The 26,316-nt window shown below is 40.1% G+C and overlaps 1 protein-coding gene across 6 annotated transcripts in view; it reads left to right on the top strand.

Annotated features, from left to right (window-relative positions):
- The window catches only part of RBM33 (RNA binding motif protein 33), a 95,846-nt gene that overhangs the window by 57,509 nt on the left and 12,021 nt on the right, over positions 1-26,316 (top strand). For 2 of the 6 annotated variants that reach the window (XM_083856628.1, XM_083856630.1), the window contains exons 12-17: positions 90-421; positions 960-1,202; positions 2,002-2,289; positions 9,727-10,362; positions 23,556-23,759; positions 25,153-25,341. In XM_083856628.1, the coding sequence (XP_083712754.1) occupies positions 90-421; positions 960-1,202; positions 2,002-2,289; positions 9,727-10,362; positions 23,556-23,759; positions 25,153-25,341 (1,892 nt within the window). Of the gene's footprint in view, positions 1-89; positions 422-959; positions 1,203-2,001; positions 2,290-9,726; positions 11,876-14,438; positions 14,955-23,555; positions 23,760-25,152; positions 25,342-26,316 lie in introns of those variants that run through there. The other 4 variants (XM_083856629.1, XR_014589499.1, XM_083856631.1 and 1 more) reach the window with 4 other exon arrangements.

Consider the following 26,316-nt stretch of genomic DNA (forward strand, 5'->3'; position numbering starts at 1 on the left):
ACTTTCTGAAGCAGACTGGAGCTTTATATTCCCGGAATGTGTTTGGGTCCAGGGAGGTTGTCGTTTAATCAGTTCTCTCATTCCCACAGATCCGAGGTTCCCGGGTCATCCCCTGTTCGAGCAGCGAAGCCCCCCACCGCCACCGCCTCCCCCGCTCCTTAACAGCGCCCATCCCGTTCCCACGCAGAGCCCGATGCCGTTCAGCCCGCCCGGGCCCGCCTTTAACCAGCAGGGACAGCAGCCGGTGTACCCCCGGGATCGGCCGGTGCGGCCCAGCATGCAGCCCCAGGGCCCGGTGGGGATCCTGCACTTCAACCAGCCGGGCTCTGCCACCCCGCGGCCTTTCATCCCTCCGCGGCAGCAGTTCCTGCAGGCGCCGGGACAGCCCTTCCTGTCCCCGCACACGCAGCCCAGCATGCAGGTACGGGCCGAGCCCATTGGCATCGCGGGGCCGAGGGGGATGGCCCTGTAGTGCCGTTACTGCTGTACCTGGAGGGGGATGGATCCCCGCTGCCGTGTCCCGGTCTCTCTCTGGCCCGGGGAGGGGAGGGGGCCCTGCTCGGTGCCGGGGCAGCGCGGGGCGGCAGCGCCCTCTGCCGGCAGCGGCCTCCGCCCGGGCGTGGAGCGCGGCAGCAGCGGGGCCGTGGGGCTGCGGCGCCACTGGAAGCGGGGCAGAGCTTTGGGGATGTGCACAGGGCCGGGGTAAACACCATTAGAAAACGGTGTAGAGGACAGGACCGTTTGAATCTGTCTTCTTTTTTTTGCTTTAGCTGTTGCCTTACACATGTTTAAGTGTAGAACGACCTTACACTGCTTCTCTTGGTCTGTTTTTTCCTCTGTAGGGTTTTAGTTTAACTTGGTTCATAGCTACTTACAGTTCTAAGGTCTTGGGAAGCTGGAGCTGTTTTTCAGAAGTTTATTACCTTGAAACTAATTTTCTTTTTTTTTTTCACATTAAGGGTCCAATGCATCCTCCATTACAGCCTCAGCCACAACCTCAGCCTCAGCAACACCATCACCAGCAGCAACAGCAGCACCATCACCAGCAGCAGCAGCAGCATCACCATCTCCAAGGGCCTCCCCAGCCCTTGATGCCCATGAACCAGCCACAGTTCAGGCCTCACATGCAAGCCACACAGCAACAGCCAAATAATAACAGGATGCAGTGTCAGCCACGACAGGGTCCAATGAAGCCAAGGCATGTAAGTACCACATACGTCAGTGTCCTGCATGAGTAGCAGGAATGTAAGCACAGGTTTCAAAACTCACCAGTATGGCTTTTCAGTTCTGTTTATTCCCTTCCTGCTCTTTCCCCTACATTTACCATTTCGTGCTCGTTTTCTACCTTTATCATTTTATAATCTACATTGAAAAATACTATGTGTATCTTTCTTTTCCCCTCTAGTCTTCAGTGTTCTTTTTAATTTGGGTCCAACAGGAGATGTTGCAGTTGGCCAAGAACTAGCAATAAAGGATTTTGAAAGATAGGTTTGTTTTATAAGGCTTTACAACTGCTGGTAGTCTGATTGTGTGGGAACGCAGTTCTGTGACACTCCTTTGGTTTGAATGTCTCTCTGTACCACTGCTGATCAGTTTTCTAGTTCAGATAATGCCTCTGCTGTCTTGTGAGTTTCCTCCAATGCAGCATATTCTGCTGCTTGGTAGGTGGATAGCACAACAGCCTGGAGCAGTGCTCAAGACAATGTAGCTATAGTTTAGCATAATTGCTTTGATTAGGAAAGGAAATCACACAGTGAATCCAATTTCTGAGACTGGTGTTAAACAAGTGAGCTTAAGTTCTGCTTTTAATTCGGAAAAAAAAAAAAAAAAAAAGGTTATTAAAATGTTCTCATTCCTGGTTTTTTTTTCTGACGCTAAAATATTGTGTCTCTTCGCAAAGCTTGTTTTCCCAAACTGAACTAAATTGGGAAAATGTGAAACCAAAACCACTTCAGCCTGGTTTGTGGTGGAAATCAGGCTTTTTTGCTTCCTGCTTTTCAGAGTACCCCATCACAGAATATTGTCAAGCGTTCGAATCAGCAGCTCCAGTCGACGGCTCCCAGGAACAGCAACTTGCGCGAGCTGCCGATAGCCCCGTCCCACGCCATGGAGATGAGCAACAACAGGAGAAACTCCACCCCAGCTGCTCAGGTCAAACCCATCACCAGCACTGCCTCTGCCACCAAGTCTGTCACTGGTGGTGGGAACTCCCAGGGAAGGCCTGAGATGAAAGCTAAACCCATCACTCCAGTGGGCCAGGCAAAGTCAGAAGGAAAATCTGAACCAGAGGTAAGGGATTTTTTTGATTTCTTTTGTTTAAACAAAAGACCAAAAACCAAACAACAAGAACAAAGGTCCCACCTTTAAAAAACTACTCTAGTCTGATTCATGAACTGAAAGTGCACTTAATGTATTATTCACCAGATATTTTTTGGTGCCACTAGAGGCCTCCCTTTTGAATTGCACTTTTCTCTCTTATTGCAACAGCAGAAATAGTCTCCATTGACATAAAAGGTCTGGAAGACTGGCAGGGTGATGGTGAACTTGTTTTGCAGGAAGAGTAGTCATTTCGACTAGGAAAAGGCAGAATTTGAGTAAAAGTGATCAGTGATACAAGTCTCTGAAATACTCATTTTGCCTATTTTTATCTTTGGGGAATTACAAGTTATTTTCAGGTGATCATATTTTTTTAAAGTCAGAAAGCCTCTTCACTGTCATTTTGTATGATGCTGTATGGCTCAAAGGAAAAAAGAAGGCTATTTGGAGAGCTGTCTTCCTCTTGCTGTTTTCCTTTAAGCTGTTCAGTCTCTACTAGGCCTCGAGCATTCATGCAGGAGATCATAGTTGTGCTGTCCGTGGAGCTTCTTGCTCTTGAAAAAGAAAATCTCTTTTTTATGAAATCTTCTCATGTAAGGGAAAAGAGGAGATCCTTTTAAGTTTTCCATTTTGCAGAAAGTGATGCTGTTTGCTCTGTGCTGGTACTCTGCACAATTGAAAAAATCAGATGCCAGTGTTTTCAGCTCCACTGGATCATGCCGTATGAACAGATGACCATTTCCCTGCACAGGTCTCCTGGAAGCTAAAGAAGACTCTCCATGAGCTCTGTTACTATGAGAGAGTGGTTAGGATTGGACTGATGGTGCTCTTTATCCTGAGCATGATGGCTAAATGCACCCTGTGTGCTTTGTCAGGCTATTCTGTGAAGAACTGTGAATCTTCATAGTTAACCATGAATCTTGTCTCAAGGACCAGGTTTTCTTCAGCAACTGTTGAAAGCTTTAATTGTGATAATGCTGTCTTCCTTTTTAAGCTGCTCATGATTAGCTTTTCATCTTGTTCTTGAATTAGGGATGGTCATAACTAATTTCCACAACCGAGGCACAAAAGAAACCAAAGCTTATCAGTGTTTGACCTCCTGTGCACTTGCTTTTCAATGGAAATTAAAAAAAATCCTTTTTTTAGCTTTTAATTTTCACCTTTTTTGGAAAAAATATTTAAGTAATCTCCTTCCCCTCAATTCAGTCTTTTGGAATAATCTCAGTCACAGAAAATGCAGTGCTTCATAGAGAATTCTTGCCATTAGTAAGGTAAGTCTTGAAAAATCACAGGCCTCCCCATCTAAAACATCCTCAAGTTATTCTGTGGTGTAGTCATATGAAAATTAAGGCATTAGTTAGTTCTGAAGTATCTCTGGCAGCATTTAGAAAATTATAAGTATATTTTTAATTTATTTTAATTTAATTAATTAGAAAACGAAACAAACAACCCCAAAACAGTCATCTTGTTGTCTCCATTTTACATTTTAAACATGCCCTACCCTGTGGTTATAAAACCAACTGTACGTACCTGTGTGAAATCTGCGTGTCTTACAAATAAAACTTTATTTCTTTGTCAAAACTCATTGAAAAAAATCTGATACCTGTTTTATGCAAGTTTTTTCAAAGGAAGATAAAAAAACAGGGTTGTGTTGGAAAAAATGAAGTCTCCTAGTAAAGCCCTTGCAGATATATTTGGCAAGCATTAGGAGAGTGTGACTGTGTGCACACAGAACCTTCTCCTTCCAAAGCACACCTGGAACAGAGCTTGGTGTAGTAGCAGTTGTCCCATTTCTTCTGTGCTACTGCAGTGGTCTTGTTCACTGCTGCTGCTTCTTGTCACTCTTACAGATTGGAATGCTGCACTCAAAATGTTAATTTACAAGCATTTAATCATATTCTTCACTGTTTTTGTAGTGTAGGTTATTACATATCTCTCCTTAGGCAGATTGTAATGTTTTTCAGTCTTTTTTGTGTGTTTCTCTTGTAATTAGCTGACTTCATCGTGTTCTTTTGCTTTTGATGACGATGAGAAAGAGTTAAGTTCTGTCACCTTTTCTGGCGTGTGGCACATAACTGAATTGGGCAGGTTATTTTGCAAGTGTCTTCAACTGGAAAATTAAGACTTTTCTTTGCATCTTTCTTTCAGAGTCAGTGGCTGTATTTATGAGTGGCCTATCATTCAGGGAGCACCAAAAAAATAGCAATATTGGCTGTTAAAGGTTTTGCTCACCCTAAATACAGATATTTGAAAGGTTTGCAATGTGAGTGACGAGAAAACTGTATATTAATGAATGCTTGTGTTCCTGTTCCTGTGAGGCTGCAAAATACTGACCTTAAATGCCTGTTCAGAATAGCTTTTACTCCCCAGGATTTAAATTGTATATCCTCAGTCTGAAACATTATTTTGTCATTGTGGATGATGTGGGCCTAATTCTGCTCCTGTTGAAGTCAGCTTAGGATAAGAGGAATTAAGGCAGTATTAAGCATTTTTGAGTTTAAAGAAGAGGAAGAATGGAGAAAGGTGATGTGTCTTCAGGAGAAATGGATATTGGAGCTCAGAACAGGAGGGAAATCAGTAGAGCACTGCACAGTCATCAGTGTACTGATGTTAGTACCTATATGGGGGATAATATCCTTGATGTACTGAAAGAAAACCTTCATATTCCATTCTTCCAAATCCTGTAAATTGTGGATTTAAGTTCTTGGATTTTATGTTGCTGTCTTTTCTAACAGGGCTTGCAATGTGGAAAAGAGCTACTGCATTAAATTACTAGATCAAATGTATCTGAATATTTTCATCTTTTTGGAAATGAACTACCTGAAAAATTGTGAATGTCTAAACTAGAATTTTCTCCAGTTTAAATAACTTTCAAATTTTTCTAGTGGTGCATCTTGTCTTGTGCTTAGAAGAGTCTTATCACAGTTTTTGTTTCCAGTTGGAAATTAGCAAGAGGGCAGTGTGCTGCTTGGAGTAACTTGTAACCTTGTTCTTTGCTCTCTCCTGGCTTGTCCAAGATGTACAGCACCTCTGGTTTTGGGGTGTCTCATACCTTCCTTGGGTTTAGGAGCTGATGTTATCAGCAATGTGAAACATACAGTGTGTATACATAGGTACCCTTTAATTCAGATTTTTTGTGAGTTTGAACACAAGGAGCCAAATGATGCGAATTTGATCTAGCTGTACCTTTTGTCAACACTTGACATGAATTTTTAGACAAATTATTCTAGCCTCTTATGTTTTAAAGTTACAGCTTAAAAAAATAAAGACAAGCCTTCTGAATAGATTTGTGTTTTTGCCACTGATCAAACCATTTTGATTGCTCTGTTCTTGGACCCATTTTACTGAGACATATAAGTGATCCTGGTTGCATGATTCCTTTTTGGTTTCTTGGGAGCCAGCCAGAACATTAACAGTGTCTGGTTCTTATGACTCAGCATTTAGTTCTGTTAATTGGCAATTAATCCTGCAGACCTCTGAAAAGGTGTAGGATTGTTTATTTCTTTTTAATTCACTGCCTGAAAAGCAAGCTACTGGTGCTAGGACTTAAATTTCTGTAGGAAGTTTAATCCTTTGATTTAGAGTGTCCTTGCTGTCTTTTCCTAAGTCAACAGTGCCATTCTAGGTTCCTCAGAAGGATGTGGGACTGCTGCTTCTCTTGCTGGTGCTCTTCAGCTTGATTCAGGAAGGCAGCAACATTTTCTTTTGGTGCTTTCCATCAGAACTGCCTTGGACCTGAAAGCAGAAGAAAACCTATGGCTAAGGCTCAGTCTTCCTTCAAACCTCAGTGAAATGCATTATGTTAAAGCTGTTCAAAGATGGATGAGAATTCCCACTTAAAAAAAAAACAAAACAAACTAAAACAAACTAAAAAAAAAAAAAAAAAAAAAAAAAACCACACAAAAAAAAAAACCAACAACAAAAAAAAACAAACCCCACCAACTCAAAACCTGGTAGAAAAAAGCCACCCCCACAAAACCAAATGCATGTCTGGCCTTTTGTGCTCTGCAGCCTCCTGTAAAAGGAGGAGCCATATACATGTACAATGTACCATTTCCTCATGTTGAGGAAATATTTTTTGCCTAAAATATGTGAAGCTTAATAGTTTATCTAGGGAAAAGGCTTATCCATGTTTTTCTGCTTTTTTCACCTACTGATAATGTTGCTTCCAGACACTGGATGTGAAAATTATAATGGTTTTGAACTTGGAAGGATGCGTACTTTCTCCCACTTGATTATGTAGGCAAAATGCTTGCTTATGTTGCCTTTTTCTTTTTTTTCCTTGGCAGTGCTGTTGTTTGTTGGAGAAATCTATACTGAGCTTACTAAACTAATGGGATAGAAGTCATTAGCAATAGGCATTGTGTCCTGTGTTCATCTTGACCCTGTCTTGCCTGTTCCATATGCTGAATGTCCTTATTACATACTGTAGGTCATTTATATGTGCTATACCTCCACTCTCTAGGATGTTGTATATAAGGTGCTCTTAAAGCTGAGGAGAAGGGATTTAACTTCCCCTGTTTTCATCCTGATAACGAGTTTGCTGTCCTTCTCAGTCTGTACTGTTGGGCCATTGTACAACTAAGTTGACTTCTAATGGAGATATTTTGTTAATCATCACAGGGCCTTTATATTATCTTCCTCTAGCTGCAAGGGTATTTTGTTTAGAATTTAACAGTAGTAGTAACTTGCTTTTGGAGGATTTAGGAATCCCTTCAGTCTGTTAACAGACTGATCTGCAGTTGTCATATAACCTCAGGGCTCTTGATGCTTGATTTTAACCTTTAAGAAGGGATTGACTTCCTAGGATCACTACTAATTTCCTGAGTCAAGTTCCAGAAAGAAAGGGTTTGGATTATATTTGCGTTCAAGTTGCCTAAATGTTCTATGAAGCATTCTCCAAGCTGTATTTATGTTGGTAAAAGTGTTTGTCAGTCATCCTTCTGTGTTTAATTCTGGCATAGTTGGAATCACTGTATCTGTCCAAGGGCTGTTGCAGGGATGTATTAGTCAGAGTCCCTCGGGATGTTCATTCCTTGTCTGCTGGCAGGACTCATTTGAGTGTGCTGCAGAGCACACATCTCTGTGCTGTGTGTAACCTTTGAGTTGGTGTTCTGAGCCTGCCACATCGTGATCTACATTTCCCAAGGCCTTCAGAACTTGTTAGGTGATAAAATGAGCAGGCAAATCCCTCATAATAAAGGGCACTGGTAGGAGTGGTGATCTTCTGAAGACTAGTGCTACAATGTTCCAATTGGACATAAGGGGAAAAAAAAGTACAGGGCTACCTCCAAAAGTAACTTGGTATTGGCTTATGGCATCCATCAGGCTTGTTTAGATAATTTGTAGAATATTATGGTCTAAACCGAAGCAGGTGAATAAACTAATTCAGTAAGTTAAGTGAAACAAGTTTTCCCTCTGAACAATTGTAGTAATTGTGATACTTAATGTCTCAGAAAATGATTGAAAATTTTATTAATTGCATCAGGATCTGCATAACAGCACATGCTCCTAGCTGGAGCTTACATGTTTTCTTTTCCTTTGCAAACTATTCTTAAGGGTCTTAATTTTTCCCTTGTATTTCATAAGGGTCATATTCTATTCTTTTTTGCTACAATCCAGCATCTGCAGTTGTTAATAAAAGATGAAATATTTGGGTTTCCTCCTGTAGAAGTATGTTTCTGTACCATCTATCAACACAGACCTCTTAATTTAGTTGTCACAGTGATTATTAATCACCACCATGATGTTCTACAAAGTATAGATCAAGATAAGAACTTCTGGGTAGATGTAGCATTTTAATACAAAGAACTGTGTTAGACCTCATCCCTGAACTACAAGCCATACTTTAAAAATAAATGCAAATGGTAAAAGTGCAATTTGGTTAGTCTTCTTTAGCCAATGTTTAGGCTTCTAATTCGACTGCCAATTAGATGCTTGTAATTGGATTTTTAATTTGAAACAATGAACTGGTTTTTGGTGACTGTGAGAATAACCCCTGTGAATACCTGCTCAGAGAAGAAGCAGCTACAGCTGAAGGAAACAAACATTCAGGATTTGTGCATCTGGGTGCTGTGAGTGCAAATCTAACTCTGCTGGGCTTTCACATCCATGAACCAACATCATGGCTGAATCTGTTCTGCTGGGTTTTTTTCTTGAGTTGGGGAGGATTCTGGGGTGCACTAGGATTAAAAGCGCTTGACTATTAAAAAAACAAACCTTCAAGTCACACATTTGGGTCACATATGTTCAAAATATGACAGTTGCGTCAAGAATAGTTTGCACCCAGTTGTTGCAAGATACATAAAGATTCATCACAGATTCCCAGTTTTTGAGAAGTATTTTAATACTCTTTTTTATGCATTAATTTATTAGCATGCAAAGTATCATTACTTGGAGAGGCTGTTGTTAGCGATTAATACATCTTGAGCAGACTGTTGTGCTCATTACCATTTGTAAGCATTCTCTGTAAGTCTAACTTAATATTTCAAATGGTTAAAAAGAGAGAAATAATATAATAGAAAAGTATGCTTCTAATTTCGAAAATTATGTGTGATTTTATTGCAAGAACCATTTGATTTCTTATCCAGGATGATGAGAATCTGTGTTTCCTTGACTCTTGTCCATTTTTATACAGCTTTTCATAAGAACCTGTTCTGCCAGAGTTGAAGAATCTTTAGAAAGGTTATTTGATGGTGTGTAGTATCTTCATAGGAGCCCAGGGCTGGAATATTAAAGGCATTCTCTATATACCATTAATATTCCAGCACTGCATTTGGCAACATTTTGATTCTGAAGAGAGTGCATGAGTTCAAGGTCAGAGAGATTGACTTGTGCTGTTCATTATAACCAATTATTGTGTGACAAATGAGTTTGAGATCAGGCTTAAAATTCTGTGAGAAAAATCAATAGTTCTAATCAGGGCCTTTCAGGTCATTTACCACCCTACCTTTTGTTACTTTGTCAGAAAAGAGCAAGATAAAACCTGTGTGACAGTGGGTTGCCTCTGTATTGTTACCTTCTATTTGGAACATATTTTGATATCTTGAATTATATTAATAGTTTAATTGGTTTTGGAAACTTTTAAATTAGTTCCAATTTGTAAAACTTTTTTTTTTATTATTTTTTTTAGTATTCTGATCAGATTTCTCAAGTGGTATTAAAGCTTTTCTGTCTAGGAAGTAGTATATCCAAGTCCTAAACCAGATTTGAGCTGTTTGTCTGTAATGAATAGCAAATAAACCTTAGCAGCAGATACACTCCACTAATACCCTTGCTTTGGTATCAGGGAAAATTTAAAAAGCTATTCAGAGTTACAGCTTTATAACATCTGAAACAATATCATGTTGTTTTGACCAAGCTGGGCATCTGTTTAGAATTTTATAAATTCATTTGTTTCTTCCTTTGTAGTATCCAGATGAAGATGAAGAAACTCGGTTGTATCGTTTGAAGATAGAAGAGCAGAAGCGCCTGAGAGAGGAGATCCTGAAGCAGAAGGAGCTGAGACGGCAGCAGCAGGCTGGGGCCAGGAAGAGAGAGTTGCTGGAGAGACTCGCACAGCAGCAGCAGCAGCAGCCTTGCTCCCAGCAGTCCTACGTGCAGCACGAGGAGGAGTCCTCCGAGTTCCCCACCAACGGCAGCCCCTACGTACCCCACTCGGGCTTGCAGACCAGGCACAACGTGAAAAACAGACTCCTTGTTAGAAAGCAAGACCCAGTAGTCGCAAACATCCACCCCAAACCCTCAGATTTCCCCCAGGGCGCAGGGGACGGGCAGTACCAAGGACAGCAGCTGAAGGCAGTGAAGCCGCTGAGGCCGACTAGAACAGTCCCTGCCAGTCAGCCTCAGACGCTGCAGAAGGTGTTGCAGAGCAAACCCGCTGCGGCGGCGCTGCCCACGCCACAGGCCGCTCGAGTGGCCTCCGTCCCCGCCCGGCCCCAGGAGCAGAAGCCAGGGGTGAAAAGGACTGTCATGCAGCGGACAAACAGTGCTAGTGATGGGCCCCATGTCGGCAGCAAAGTCAGGGTGATTAAGTTGTCAGGAGGGGTAAGTTTACAAGGCTCGTCTCATCTCTGTGTCTCCTCGTGGTTTGTTTCTGTGTGTTTGACTCTGTGTAATCCCAAAATAAAATATGGGCCTGAGCTGGTGAGGGAAGTAACAGGTTTAGCGTACCTAATAGTCTATATGTTACTTTTTCAGAACTGTAATTTATTAGCAGTTATTAAACAATTAGTGTTTTCTGTAATGCTTTACTGCCAGGCAGCTACCAATGAAATAATTTTGAAATACTCCTTTAAGTTGTTACTTGGAGTCTGAAATCAGAAAGACCTCTCAACTGAACTCCTTTTCCTTAAGGCTGATAGGTCTGATAATTGTTCAGAGAAAAGAATTTAGGTGACTGTATTTTAGTTAAGGTTTGGTTAAAAATAACATGCTTATTTGGTAAGTGAGGCCACCTAATTTAGTTGTGTGCAGATGTTGGTATTAGTATGGTTTCTACTCAGGAGAAGATGGTTTTTATTTTCTTAAGAAGCATGTTATGAAACTAATTTAAGCAGCATCTTGGAGAGGGATGTTTTCTGTTAGAGGCTGGTTTAAAACGTTACCATTTCACATCTGCATCTAAATGAGATTTCCTTATCTCTTGATGAGGGGTCTTTTATCTGCAGTGTGTCCCTTGAGCACTGGTGTGGAGGACTCACAATGATGGTCTCGAGGACAGTGTGCCTATTTAAAATTCGGGGTTTTGGTGAGAACGTCTCTCAACCAAATTTCTTCTGTCTTAATGAAAAGACAAGTTAATTTGTTAGGGCTCTAAAGAAACTAAGATGAAGGAACATAGAGATCATGTTGTCAGTGTTTGAAGTCTGTCCTTGGGTGTATGCTGAGAAGGAAACAATGATGTGATGTAGCAGCACATTGGAGGTGTTTTTCTGGAAGAATGCTTTTAAAGTATTTGAAGAATTTTATAGGGAAAACAAATCAGTGTGTAACAGGGACTGAACAAGGCCTTGGAGGCTAGGCTTTACCCTGTAGAAATGGGAAGTTGAAATGCCAAAGTCTTAACTACTTTTTATTAATGTTTTTCTACAGCTCATAAAACTTAATTACACTCAGAACTGTGAATTGCATAATGACTGTATAGTCTTTCCAAATATTAACATATAGGGCATTATTGACTACATAGACATCCTGCACTTCAGGTTGTCAGTTTTAATTCCTCAGACATGGTAACTTAAGTACAGAAGAATAAAGTGCAGGAAGCTGAAAGAAATTAATTCTATTGAGCTAAAAATATTTATATATAAGTATGTCTGCAGGAATCCCAGTGGTCTGCAAGAGGTATGACAGGTTTGTGATTCATGCATAATTGAATAAAGCAGTCATGCACAACTTCTTTTATTATGTGGTGAAACAAAACAATGCCAGTCACAACTGTATACAGCTCCTTGTAACAAATAATTATCAGTGCCCACAGCAGCATTCACAATGAAATAATTTTTATCGCAGTGTTCTATTTCAGAAGACCATGAATGATTTGTTTCAGAAAAGTCTCATGGTAAGCAAGAGTAATTAGCTTAATTAAATGCATGTGTAACTCCTCTTTCATCGTGTACAAAAGCAGATTTACTGTCCTCCGTAACTTGCAGATACTGAGGTTTCAGCGAGGTGAAGCAGGTTCTTTACATGTAGCCTTTGTCACTGTTTTCATGTTGCCATGGACTTACTAAGTTTCCTTCCAGCTGTGGGAGAGTGAAAGCAAGCATTGCAATTAGCTGTTAACACTGATCAAGATAGCTGAATCTGTGACTTTATTTCTTTGACGACACAAGGAAAAAGTAAATGTTGAGCAGCAGGGCAGACAATGTTTTACTCCATTTTTGACAGGATTTAAAAGAAGAGTTAAAAGGTGCTTGGACTCCGAATACTGTCACAATTGGAGATCATACTTAGTTTCCACTGCTTTAGTCCTGCCACATGCTTTATTTATTTTCACAGCTTTTGCCTGAGCACTAAATATGAAGCAAAAGCCAAATCTCATTTTCCCTAGCCATTCTCCTTAGCATGTAATAGTGCTTCCTTTTACTCCTTGTCTTTGGCAAAGAGTTGCTGTTATCTCTTACCTGTATGCACTGGCTCCATCCTGCAGCTAAGCATCCCTGCCCTTGCTCTCTGTCTAATTCCTTGTACTCTTTTCCCTTCTTGGGCTCTTTTGTGCAGAGATGTTTTGAATACATTTGTACAGATAAAGTGGCTCATGATTAGAGAGAATGCAGGTTCCATTTTGAAACTCACTGGGTTCAGGTAAAGACCTGGCAAGTCTCTGCTGTTGCAGCAGTGCACAGCACCCTTGGGGAGCTCTCAGCTGCAGGAGCTGCTCCAGCCCAGAGCTGAACTAACTCTGTCTAGACCAAGCTGGCCTAAACCAGAAACTAGTGACAAGGAATGTTATTAATTCAGTAGAATCTGGAGTCAATGGTTTGGTGTTGCTGATGATGTTTGTTATGTAACAGTTAAGCAGTGTGGTGTATTGGTGAGAACTGTGGGGTACAGATACTGTCACAAGAGAATGGCTTCTTTTTCTGGGGTGGTGTCTTTACCAGGCTGAGCTTTTGTCTGTTTGTGTTGCTGGGCACAGCAGTGTTACCAAAGATCTCTGACCTGCAGGATGAAATACGCCTTGGGTGCTTAAAAGACAAAATGTCTTTTTTCTGTTTCCACAGTATTCTTTTGTGAGTAGATTTTACTTTTGGAATCTTAAGAATTACCATGTAAATTCTAACAGTATTTTAACTTGCTCAGTTTTCCTGATGCATAAGATGCCTTAATTTATGACATCTTGTTCTTCAGGAGAATGAAAGTAGAAAATGATTCAGCATATCCATTATATCAGACTAAGTCTGTGTATCAAGGTGACATGTTAGGTACTCTCAATGATTTTGTGTGTTGATGCTTTTTTTATTTTTTAAATAAATCCCACCCTTCACCTTCCCCCCAATACTGATTTGCCCATCCCTTTCTAATATATATATAATTTATGCAGGAATGGCAGTAAAGTGAATAGTTTTCCATTTTAATTACTCCTTAAAATGTTATGTTCCTGGAAAATTATACAGTGTTTGGCACATGGACTTAAAATTTTTTTGTTGCTGGTTTGGTTTTGGATTGGTTTTTTTGGGGGGAAGGGGGTTGGTTTTTGGGGGGAAGGGGTTTTTTTTGTTGCTTTGTTTTTGGTTTTGTTCTTGGTTTTATTTTTTCCAAGGAGAACCAGATATCTTTCGATGGATCCAGTATGCTTTGTTTTTGTGGCATTTCCTCAGAGCTCTCCTTTTCAGATACAAGAGCTCAGTGTATTCACTGAGTATTCATACTTGTAAATTTTACTAATGAAGCATATGAGGCTTGCTGGGCCTTCTAAGGAGCCTGAGGTAATCCTAAAGTTACTTGTAAGTATAAAGTCAGTGAGAGTGTAGGAAGAAACACCCTGATAAATCACTTTAAAATGTGATCATAAAATTATAGAAAATAAGGGTGAAAAGACTGTTGAACTAATTTATCTGGAACGGGAGGATGAACTCTGTAGTATTCCTGACATGTTTGTCCAACCTTTTTCTGAGATCTCATGATTGCAGATTTCCCAGCTCATCTATTTCAGTATCAAATGTGTATATTTAAGAGAATTTTCTTGCTGTAGTTTTGATTTTTTGACTATTTGTATTATACTTGAGGAGAGATGGGGAAGAATTTCTCTCTGTGCTTCTCTCTTTTTAAAGATATCTTAACTGTTTCTGAGCTCTAATATCTTTCATTCTTTCTTGATGACTCCTGTTTTCTAACACCTTGGCTGTTTGTGGTTCTCTTTGGGCTCTCTGTCATCAATCTGTCTGTTAAGACTTCTAGTACCAAATGCAATTGAATTCCTTAAGTCAATATATTCAGAGTTGTTTTAGTCCTGGAAGAACAGGTTTGTACCAGCTATAAACTTAGATATCTTCAGGTTATATGAAATAACGTGCTGAACATGTTTTCTATTTAGTTGGAGGTTCTGTGATAAATTACAATATCTTAAAATCTCTGTATCATTGTCATCTTATGTTGTTGTTGGATGATTTCTCTCTTAGCCAGAAAATGTCCTGCCATGCTCAGAGAGCTGTGTGTCTGTCCCAAAGGCCTGAAAATGCTGGTTCTTATGCTGCACCAAGAATACACCAATCTTTGTCTCTGGAAGGCTGCACAATGAGGGTTTTTTCATAAATACATACATAGATAAAAATACATAAAAATCTTGGTGTTCCCTGTTGCTTTACAAGCAGTATCTTATGAGTGATCCTAATTCCTGAAAACCTGAAATGCTTCATATGAAAAGCTCGAAAAAAAAAGCTGGCAAGTTCTTATGTTGGAAAAGCCTGTCACAAAAAAAAGTCCTTGGATGGCAAAAACAAGATGGAAATGGAAGATGGACAACTTCATATTTCAAGCAACTGGGAAGTGTGAGATGAATATGGAATTCTAAATATGGAAAAAAGATACTGATTTGAGATGATTCTGGTTTGATAATGTAATCTTATCAACCAACTTTGCTTGATGTTTGTACTTGTTTCTACTTGCATGTATATATTCAAGTTTAATTAAAAATATTTGACTTGAAAGCTCTTTAGTGCCTTTCATCTAAATATGTCAGGAATTGCAAACACTAAGAATTGTGCCATTTGTGTGGGAAGTTCATGAGGGAGCCCTTTCCCCAACCCTTGACAAAGAAACTCTTGCCCTGTACAGTCCTATAACTTTTTAAGAAACAGGAGAGTGGCTTTGGTGTTTATTTGTATCCCACTGTTTGAAGGAGGCGTGGATAGTGCCCACCTAGCCTGAGGGAGCTGCAGGAGCTACATCTGAATGCCCAGGTGGTACCATGGCAAAATGGGCAAGACCTCTGAAACAGCATTAATGTAAATACTGTTGAAGAAGGACTCTGCCTGCCATAACCTGCAAGATTTCACTCTGTAAATATTTCACAAATGGACATTAATTTCTTAATTGTAAGAAATGTTGAAATGTATCCAGAGAAGGCCGCAAAGTTGGTAAGGGGACTGGAGCACCTCCCTCTGAAGACAGACTGAGAAAGTTGGGGCTGTTTTGCCTGGAGAAGAGAAGGCTCCAAGGATACCTTATAGAACCTTTCTAAAGGGGCTACAAGAGAGCTGAAGAGGGACTTTTTACAAGGGCATGGAGTGATAGGACAAGGGGAATGCCTTCACACTGAAGAGGGATAGATTTATATTGGATATGTGGAAGAATTTTTTTTCCTGTGAGCATGGTGAGGAACTGGAACAGGATGCCCAGGGAAGCTGTGGGTGCCCCATCCTGAAGTGTTGAAGGCCAGATTGGATGGGGCTTTGAGCAGCCTGGGGTAGTGGAAGGTGTCCATGCCCATGGTAGGAACATTTGAAAGTGAGTAATAAATGGTGTCCTCCCAGACCTCCAGTGAGAAGGTCCCTATAGAGACAGATTATTTCATGGATTGGGGTCAGGAGAGGGGGAGAGGGGCTGTGCCGTACTATTTAGGGCATATTTGATTACTGGGAAAAGGAAATAAAAGGGGGATGTGTGGGCACACTTAGCAAGTGAGAATTAAGGTGACAGCCAAACCAGACACAGATAATACATTTTATGGGCTTCTCATAAAATGCATGAAAAGGGGAAGAGATATTTACCTAAATTAAATCTGACTTTGCTATGGATCTAAAGTGCAGTAAAGTATTTTCTGTTGCAGACTGAAGAACAGGTTTCTCCTTTTCCTCAGGAGACTTTTAAATTGTGTGTTGAAGAAGAGTGAAGCTTGCTCCTGAACACCCAGAAAGCTGAGCGTTTGTTGCTTGTCACTCTTAAGTCTCAAAGGAGAGTTTCTCTGCCATCGTGAATGTTACAGTGCAGAATTCATATCTGTAGGATTTTGGTATTACAGAGTATCTTGGAGGCCAGTTTCCTGATAAGGACAGCTGGGACACCACTAAAGTGCTTTACAAAGAGAGAGTCAGATTTCATATGAAAATGCAGTCTCTTAACTTGGGAGGCGAGCTTGCAGAATTGTACAGTTTAATATTTTGAGAAGTCACATCTCTCTGTTGAAAAGCTGGACCACTTGGAACAGGCCTTTGGGATTTGACTTGCCAGTAGTTTTAAGCTTCAAGGAACATGAACTAGAAAGGCTAGACACAGCACAAGAAGGGAAGTTGTAGTTGTGCAGGTTTCTGATAACCAGTGCTGGCTTTCTGTGCCATAGCTGGTGTCCAGCTGGGAAGTGCTCCTCCGGGAGCTTTGGGCCATCACAAGTTTTGTATCACTGATATTTCCCAACAGGCTCTTGGTCTTTCTCTGTATGTCCAGTCATTGCTAAAGTTCCCTGTACAAAAACCTCTCAGACTGGCAGCTGAAAAGAGAAGCAGGAAACTTGACTTAAAACATTGTTTATCTATGTTATGTACCTTGCAGATGGGACATAAAAATGAAGGTATTTCTGAGAGCGTTAGATATGTCCATTTCCAAACCTTGATTTTGCTGTAGGTTTGACATAGTTTTTATTACTTTTTTCATAATGAGCAAGTGGGTGGTTTAACTAAAAACCATGTAGTTGTGATTCAGCACTGATTCAGCATGATTCTAGCTGTGCTCTTGTCACTCCCAGTGAAACTTCATGCACCATGGGTATGGTAGGGACTCTCCTTGGCCAGTGCTTCTCCATGCCTGAGTTCTTTCAGGCAGATGAGGAGATACTTCAGTTAAGAATTGTGTTAGTACATGGGATTAAATGGAATTAAGCTGATTTTTCTGCAAGATATTTTCTTCTTACTATTCTGACTTTTCATATACCATTAGGCACAGAAGATACTCATCACATCATGGCTCACTGAAGCAGTGTAGCAATGTCTTTTTATCACAGGAAGGGAACTGTTTCTGCATTTTATTTATTTATTGCTTAGCCTGGGTGCTTTCGCTTGGGTTAAGTTCAGCCTAAAAATTTTAGGCTGGGAAAAATCCCTAAATGACTGACCAGCATCAGAAGTGTCTTTTTTCTCTGGTGTGAGCTGGGAATGATTTGGCTCTTTCATCACTTTTGTAGTCTGATGTAGCTTATTGCTGTGTGTACTTTGAGTCAAAACTAGCCCATTAATATATCTTAAACCAGTTGTTAATGATGAGTTGTCTATTGAGAGAGTGCCATTTTCTAGCCTGGTGGGAGAGCAGTTTTGTTAAATACAGCTATTCTTAAAAAAAAAAAAAAAAAAAAAAAAAAAAAAAAAAAAAGAACCTTTTAAAGGTCCTAGAAGGCCTGGGAAAAAAAAAAAAAAAAAGGTCTCCAGGTGTTTCTCATTGGCATTTGACAGATTGAAAACAGATCGTCCACTGTTCAGAAGCAGTGCTTGGTCATGTCACTCGGTTGTGGGATATTTGGCAAGTGATTAGGCTTCCTATTCCCAGGTCCCCAGTCTGTCAGCCAGCTGTATCAAAGTGGTAAAGCATTTGGAGCACCAGTCAAAGTGAAACAGCTCATTATTAGGGGTTTGCCTTTTAATATGTGTTCCTGATAATTGTAGTGAAGAAATACTGGTATATTATAGATGAAAGTTGCTGTTGTTCTATGTGATTGTTGCTTTACAATTCTTTCTCTTTGTTATGTGGGAATCACAGCTGTCTTGGTAGATGTCTGTCTGTTTTACTACAGTCAGTTGCAGTATTAGTAAAATACAAGTTCACCTATGAAAACTATATAGCTCATGAACGAATTGTCATTTCTCTTGTCCTGAAAGTAAAGATGAATTTAATAACCAAAAGGATATTTTCCTCCTCCAATTGCTGTGATACTTTAAAGGTACTTATTTCTAGAAATATTGACTTAAACTGGTAACAGATGAGAGGTTCCTCCTTTTTTAAAAGAAATCGATCACAGTACAATTTTGGACTGAGATTTCCATAGAAGATTTAAGTCTTCATCACACTACAGAGAATTTGAGTTGTAATGCATCTCAGAAAAGCTGACAATGTTTTGCTTCCCCATGTTATTTTTACACAAATCAACCAGAGTTTATTTATTTCCTTTAAGTGCCTTATCCAGCATGCGCATCCCTTTGCTATTGGACGATTTTGAATTAGCTTTACAAAGATTACATGGATAGACACAGCATTGTGGTGGTTAATAGAAACCTGTGCAGTGAGGTCTGTGGGCTGCAAGATCACTAACAGTGCCAATGACAGTGAAGTATGGCCTTATCGAAAGGAGAATTCATAAGAGGCTGCCCTGGGACACTGCACCACTGTCCTTCTGTGTATCCTGACAATGTTATCTGTCCTCTCAGTACGGAGTATCAAATGTCTGTCACGAGTACAGAAATTAATTTAATGTCACCTGAAGACATGCAATTAATCTTTTAGAGGTTTTCATAATACCTTTACAGAAAGAGTTGCCAGTTTGGCGGATTTGGATTTTGGGGTTTAGCAGAAGATAAGGAAAATTAATTTTTCATCAGGGTTAATACAAGCTAGCAGGGCCACAAAGGCTGAGAAAAATGGTTTGGGAATTTGTCAAGTGTTGTCACTCTAGAATAATGCTGCTTAACGTCTGATAGGTGTAATCAAGAGTTGAGATTTCTATAGAGGGGGATTAATCAATTTGCTCACTACAGAATGCAAGTTGGTGATACCATTCCTTCATGGGGTTTAAGAATGAAAATAAGATTTGATCTGTCAAATTGCAAGCAGCTCTGACAGTATCAATAGGCATTTTTATCAGTACATTTTAAAGCATTTGTTACAAATAAATTTGTCCTGCTAATGTTGGTGGCAAATAAACTTCATCTTCATCATAAAACTGTCATCATGATTATGACAGAGGGCTCCAGCTTGCTAAATTCAAGCAGTCCTTCATAAAATTCTGCTTTTAGAATTTGTGATCTCATATTTGACAGAATTCTTTCTGTGTTGCTCAAAACACAACACTGACTATATATAGATCTGTATAGTGAGAGACTGATGAAAAACAGCCTTGATAGGTGTCAGTGAATTGGTTCTAAAAGTCATGGCCGTTGAATGGCATCAGTTCTTTTTGTTAGTCTAGTTTCAGGTTAAACTGCAGATTCTTCCAGAGCAAGGGTTTGAAAAGCATTCACCATGTAAATCAAATCCTTTTACCTCAATCTTTTGAGCTTTGTTTATATACATGCAGTATTTGAAATTAACTTGCTTTGGCACTGCTCACAGTCTTTCAGTAGTTGAATTGGAAAAATATTTTTTATACTTACCCCTGAACAGAACTCCTGAAACTTAAAAAAGGCATTTTCATTACTCCAGCTTTAATTGAATAACGGAAAATTTTCTTTTGAGAGAACACTTTGCTGGTTAGCTCTTAGGAAGGCAGACCCTTTGTAAAACTTGGAAATCTGGAGCTCGAAACTCATGATGATTTATAATCTAGAAATTAAGGAGTAGACAATAAGAGGAAAACATTCTTCCTTCATTGATTTGCAAACAAAAAATAGAAATTCATTTTCTGCACAGTACTTTAGAGGAAATTTGAAGTATAAAATCAGAGCTTGTATCAGTCAGTCCCAGGTCTTTGGTCGACTAAGGCATTTACCGAGGGTCAGCATTTTGTACATCAATTTATGTGAGACAGGCCATGATGATGAATAGATGCATCTCTGAAAAACATAGTGCAGCCCTGTACGTTGTAAAATACTCTAGGAAAGAAAATGTATTTTGACATGAGAAGGCTTAAAATTTTAATACCTCCCTCTGTTGCTGCGTATTTAAATCTGAGGAGGGCAGTGATGTAAGCTGATGAAAAATAACAATACAGAAGTTGTTATTTTTATTTAGGAAAAGCAAAAGTACATTTAAGATGAGCTAGACCTGAGACATTTTAAGTAGCAGAGATGTTAGCAGTTTAGCTTCTGTGATTTAGATGTCATTTGGGGTAGCTGCTGCAGTACAGTTTCAGTGGACTTACTTGCTTGCCTGTAATTTGCTGTTGTGTTTTGGTGCCAGTTTGTTGTGCAGCTCATGAGGGAACATCAGGAGTCAGCATATGTGTACAGTCATCTTAACAACTGTGTCCTTCCTCCAAAATATCAGTGTTCTCTTAGGAGTCTGTGACCTGTCAATAACGTTCTGAGGTTTTGTAGCTTTAAGTCCAGAAGTTAAAAGCTCTCTTCAGGTGTTTGGCTTGACTTGGTTCTTCACTGTTGTACCTGGAAAAGCCACTTGTTGTCTTGCATAGGAGTTTAAAGAATGATGGTGGTGGTGAGAGTAGTTTGCCACTACATGGTACTACGTTGTTCATTTTGGCTTGGACGGTGTTCGTCCTTTCACTGTTGTGTCTTTAACCACTGAAAAAGGAATTGCTGCTAAAATGTGTCTTCTGTGTTGTTTTGCTTGTTGGCCCATGTCACTTAGCAGTCACTTTTGGTTTTTATTAAGAAAACCACCAAGTTTTATCTTCAGTTGAAGCCAGGCTGCCTGGAACAGGAACTAATGTCTTGCTGACTTGCTCAGCTCCTCTAGGCCTGAAGCACCATGTCACTGTCTCGCAGACCTCTCTTGAGAAACAGTGCTGCAGTTTTTTCTTGGCTTCCCCTCTTGAGTTGTCTCAAAACCAATAAATGTTCAGAGCAGTAATGTCAAAGTAGGGGTTGATGCAGTTGCTTTTGCTTTTCTTCATTTTGCAGGAACAAGCAAAACTTGTTCCACCCCCCTTCTGTATTGTTTTGTCTAGGTTTTCTTATGTCTGAAATGGATCAATTAATTAAAAAGTCCAGAGCTTTCCACCTTTTCATGCTCTTGCAGAAGCATCATGGTAGCAGCAAAGACCAGTGGTGGCATTTGAGACCCCAGCAGGGAGCAAACCCCATCAGATTTTTCCTAAGTGCAAACCAGTGTTGTGTGCTAATGCCTTTGACTCTGTTACAGTTCTGTGTTCAATTTATACAGTTTTATTTGGTGATAATTGAGCTTGGTAGTTAAATATTCGGTGGTTGTTGGCCATCCTAGACTTTTATGTGAAATGATTGTTTGCTTTTGAAGTTTCAGTAATGAGCATGTTGGATGTCTTTTGTACCTGAGGGCTTTGCTCTCAGATGCTCTTCCGATGTGCTGGGATAATTTTTTGGTTTGGAAAGAAATGGTTGCAAATATTTATGATTCTCACAGCAGGCATTTAGCAGAGATTAGGTTTTAATTCCCAGTTATTGCATTTAAATTCCTCCTAGACTCTTTTTTTTGTTCCTTTTAGTTTCATCATCTTCCAGCTGCTGTAGGGTTGAATAAAAGAAATTATCTGATCAAGGCATAGAGCTTACGGTGATGCTGATATCAGAACTAATACTAAAATGAGGAGGATTTAATGCTGGTAAGGTTTTGTGCATGTGTTAGAGGTTTTCAGGAGTGCTCTTGCTTTTTGTATTTTTGAATACAAATTGAAGAGAAACTGAATGGAAAGCTTTATAATTTCTCACTAATTGCTACTCTCAAAGCTTTATATACAAAACTTTTCCATGAGGACTTGGTACCATTCAGTTCAGCTGAGAAAAAAACCTGTTTGTGATTAAGAGGTGGAAAAGACAAATGCAGATTTCTGTTCCTTTCTCGTTTTGGACACTGTGGACAAATGCCATGAAGAGCTTTAGGATTTTCCCTGTGACAGACTGTGCTTTTGAGTTTAGTGCAAGGAGGTTTGACGCTCATTTGTCTGGGATTGAAGTACTTGAGTTCTTGAGAAGTGCAGAGGTATAAATTGAACTACTGAACTTGAGACTGGCCTACATACCACAGACTATTTCTTATCAAATCTTAGCTGAGCCTTAGTGTAACCAGTCCTCACTAGGTGTTTTCTTTTGCTTTTCTTTAATGTAGAGAGGTACTGATTTGTATTCTCAATGAAAATAATCTTGCTATTAGACCATAAGTCTGTTCCTTCTGCATTCTTGTGTGTTGTCTCCTTATCCACAAGAAATGTGCCAGTTAGCATGAAACCCTCTGGTTTGTGATGTGTTACAGATGCAAAAGGAGTTTTAGCTTGTGAATATTAAAGGGAAGGGGTAAAGAGAACCCTGTGTAAATAAAAGTGCTTTCATGATATTTGACTTTTTCCCTTAGACATTTGAGAGCTTTTATGGGGTTTGCAGAGGTTGGTTATGGAGTTAGTCAAAGCCTTCCCCGTGCAGATAAACTGTTCACTAGTACTGAGGTCTAAAGTTGAAGTCCTGTCAGGGTATAGATACTGCTATTGAATTGAAACCATGCAATAATACGATTTGTGTCATAGATGCAAAAGTATTTGATCTGTCAGAGTCTGCTAGTTCTTGCTCCATGGAGTTTTCAGTGATTGATCTAATCTGGCCAGGCAGACACAAATTCAAGAATCATCTGTTTTTAGAAAAAACCCAACTTTTTGGGTAGAGGCAGTGGAAGGGAATAATTTCTCTCTCAGTGCTTTAAGGTCATGGTTTTATTGTGCTTGATTGCACCAAGAGATGTAATGGCAAGAGTTACCTTGGATGAGAGAGACACGGAGATGGTGCTTCACTGTGTTTATGATCACTGTGTTTATGATTACAAATGTATATAATAAGAGCTTTGTAAGGCAAACAGAAAAACACCTTGAGGAACTGTTCCAAGTACAGAGGGTGTCTGAGGAAGGGGATTGCTTAAAAAGCTGCTGGTCTAGAAGTTGACAGAATCAGTGTGCACTTCAAAATAAATACCAGTTTTTAGCTAAAGGGAGGTTGGAGTTTTAAAGATGAACAGAGCATTTACCTGATTCTCCCAACCTCCACAGTTCTTTGTTCCTCCTTCTGCCATGTGTATGTCTCTCTTTATATTAACAAAAGAAAGAAAAGTAGTGAAAAATAACACACACCATAGTTCACATGTAATCCAGAAGGAAGAATGATTTGGAAAGAGAAGTGAAAACATCTTGTTGCTTTGTATATGAAAAGACATGGTTGACCATTGTAATTATAATAAAGCCTGAACAAAGTGAGCTGTTCTTCAGATAGCAGGGATGTTTTTTTAGGCTGAAGTGAAATTTCCAGGCTGAGCCTTTGCACGCCCCTGCCACAGCCACCAGTTTGCTTTAGCAGGCAAAGCTCTGGACACTCTGTGAATGAGCTGGAATGTGGCAGGAGTCTGCTCAGGGTGAGGGTGTGCAGTGCCTGGACACTGAGCCGCTGTTGTGTTGTTGATTTCAGCAGGGGGGAGAGGATGCTGGCTTTTTTCACCCAGAGGGCCAACTCCAGCGACCTCCACTACCCCTGGAGCCGAAACAGCAGCCAGTGCGGAAGGTCACATTGACAAAGGGAATGCAGCAGCACCAACAGCCGCAGCAGGCACAGATCCATTCACCAGCTCCTCAAGGAGTCAAAAACATCCAGGGAATCCATCAGCCTAAAAAGGTGATTTTTAGATGCGTATTGCTGCTAGAAGTTTCACTGTCTAGCTGTGTTGCTCTGTTAATAACCGGCATTCTGTTTGTCAATTGCTAGCGCAGGGCTGCATGACCCAGGAGATGCATAATTGCATATACAGCTTTTAATCTAGAGAGACTTGTTTGTACCCAGCACAGACTGGCAGTGCCTGCAGGTTGCTTCATCTGCTGACGTTCTGGCCAGCTCAGCACTCCCTGTGGAAGTGCATGTGTCCCAAGACAGCTACTGGAGGAGATGGTAACCAACGTGCTTTCTGGTTTTAAAACCAAGTGGTTTTTTGAAGTTGTGCTTAAGATTTTATTTTGGCTGTTTCCTGCATATATAGGAACACACAGTAACTGTTTCAGAATGCCCTTTGCTGAATCCTCAAAGTTGGTATCACTCAAAACAGTTGGTGATCTTGATTTTTGCACTGATCGTGCACTGGTAGGAGGCAGAGAAGGGTCAGGGTGGCAGCGGTGTGTGCCTTCTCTGCATTTGCAAGCTGGCACACTCCTTGAAAGTAGCTGGCATTTTGGCTTTTAAGTTAGTTCTTGGTTTTGAACTGTTGGCCATAATCTTCCTGCTTCATATAAGGATAAAGTTCTGTTGCTGATGTTGAAGGGTATGAAAAGTTACTACCCATCATAAGCTTTCCAAGTAGGAATCAAGAAACTCTGTTGAATGTTGACTCAGTGTCAAGTGTTAACTCTGTTTAATGTTTGTTACTCTGTTTTACTGTTATTTTTCCACTCTGAATGTTCAGCATTTAATTTGCAAGCATTAAATCCATGCATTTCCTACTTCAGAGTACAGGGGAGAGGAACTTTGAAAAAAGTTATTTTATTTAGCCTTACGCAAATAAAACTCCATTCTGGTAACAGACCAAGAGTTGGTAGCAGTAGAGATTGAAGGTGCTTGAAGCACTTTGCTGATCTTGTGAGTACATTGAATTTAACTACAGGTTAAGAATAGAAAAAGGAGAGGGATTACATTTTGGGTTTTTTTGTCCAGACTCAAAATGTGGGAGCTGAACACATGTTGCTGATGTGATCAGTGTTGAAAACTAGGTTATGTATTTTTGTCTTAGATCCTCCACTGCTTGATTGATCAATCTGTGCTAGAGCTGAGGCTTCTAGGATGAAGGCAGTACATGTAACTCATACATGACTTAATCCTGCTAAAAGAGGTTTGTAAAAGCAATGGATGAATCTTAATAAATGACCTTCCAAATTGGCAAACAGCAACAAGCTGTTCTAAATCAACATATACTTTAATCAAGTCTTCAAGTAAAGAGCCAACTTTTATATCCTCTGTCAAGTGCAGCAAGCAGAGTCAGTGGGTAAGTAAATCAAAATACTGTTACTTTTGTTGTTGGCAGGTCATTATGCACGGCAGAGGCAGAGGAGTAGCAGGCCAGATGGGCCGAGGACGCTTGATGCCAAATAAACAGAACCTGCGAGTGGTGGAGTGCAAACCTCAGCCCTGTATTGTGTCAGTTGAAGGGCTTTCTTCATCAACTACTGATGTCCAACTGAAAAACCTGCTGATGTCAGTGGGACCCATCCAGGTAGGTCAACCTTGGTTTATCATTTTTGTGCCAAAAGGCTTTCATTCCGGAAAGCTCAATTAATTCCCTGACACTAAATACAATGTGTGTTTATTGGGAATTTATGTTTGAAGGCACCCCCGCCCACACAAGCTACACCTGGTAGCAAAGACAAGCACGTGATGATATTGCAGCACAGGAGGCACGGTAGGATTTTGCTAACCATCACATTCCTGCTGGAAAATTCTCCTTCATTTTTCCAGTTCTGTCTCTCTTTGGAGTTCCAGTGCTATCTCTGTTATTTTCTTAGGCAGTACAAGCCTGTCCGTTCTGTGAGGTTGTTAAAGCCAGATGGTCGTATCAAAGCAAATGTATTTTGGGTGCTGTCCTTGTTTATTGTTGACTTGCACCTACTCTCCTTTTTGACATTTACCTTTTCCTGTCACTGCAGTCCTGGGTACAAGCACTTAATGACCCAATGGACATTTTGTACTGTGTAGCATCCTCTACTTTTTAAGATGAAAACAGTCTTCTTTGGAGGATTTTATTGATCCTTAATTTTTTAGAAGGTTCTCTTCAGTAGAGGCCTGTGAGCAAGGTTATGACATGTATATGCTGTGCAGCTTCTGTTCACAAGTTGCCTCCTGGAACTGATGTGTCAGTTAAATGACTTGAGGAAAGCAGGAGGTTTTCAAAGCAGTGAAAGGCTTAAGAGGCCCTGTCTGACTTATTGTTACTGTGTTTAAAAATATCAGTCAATGAATAATGAAAAGTACAGGTGAGAAATGTTTTCCTTTTGACAGGAACAACATTTTCAGACAAATGCAATGCATGAATTGGAGGTGTTCTGTAAGACTTCTTTATTACTGGGATCATCTCTCTGTTGCAAAACACACTGCTCCCTGAAGATGAACACTCTGCCTCACTTGTTCCTAATTTAGTAAATGGAATAATGCTGAATTATTTACGTCACCAATTCAGAGAGGTTTAATTTGT

This window comes from Zosterops lateralis, assembly GCF_965231275.1.
Source record: "Zosterops lateralis genome assembly, chromosome: 1".
NCBI classification, from domain to species: Eukaryota; Metazoa; Chordata; class Aves; order Passeriformes; family Zosteropidae; genus Zosterops; species Zosterops lateralis.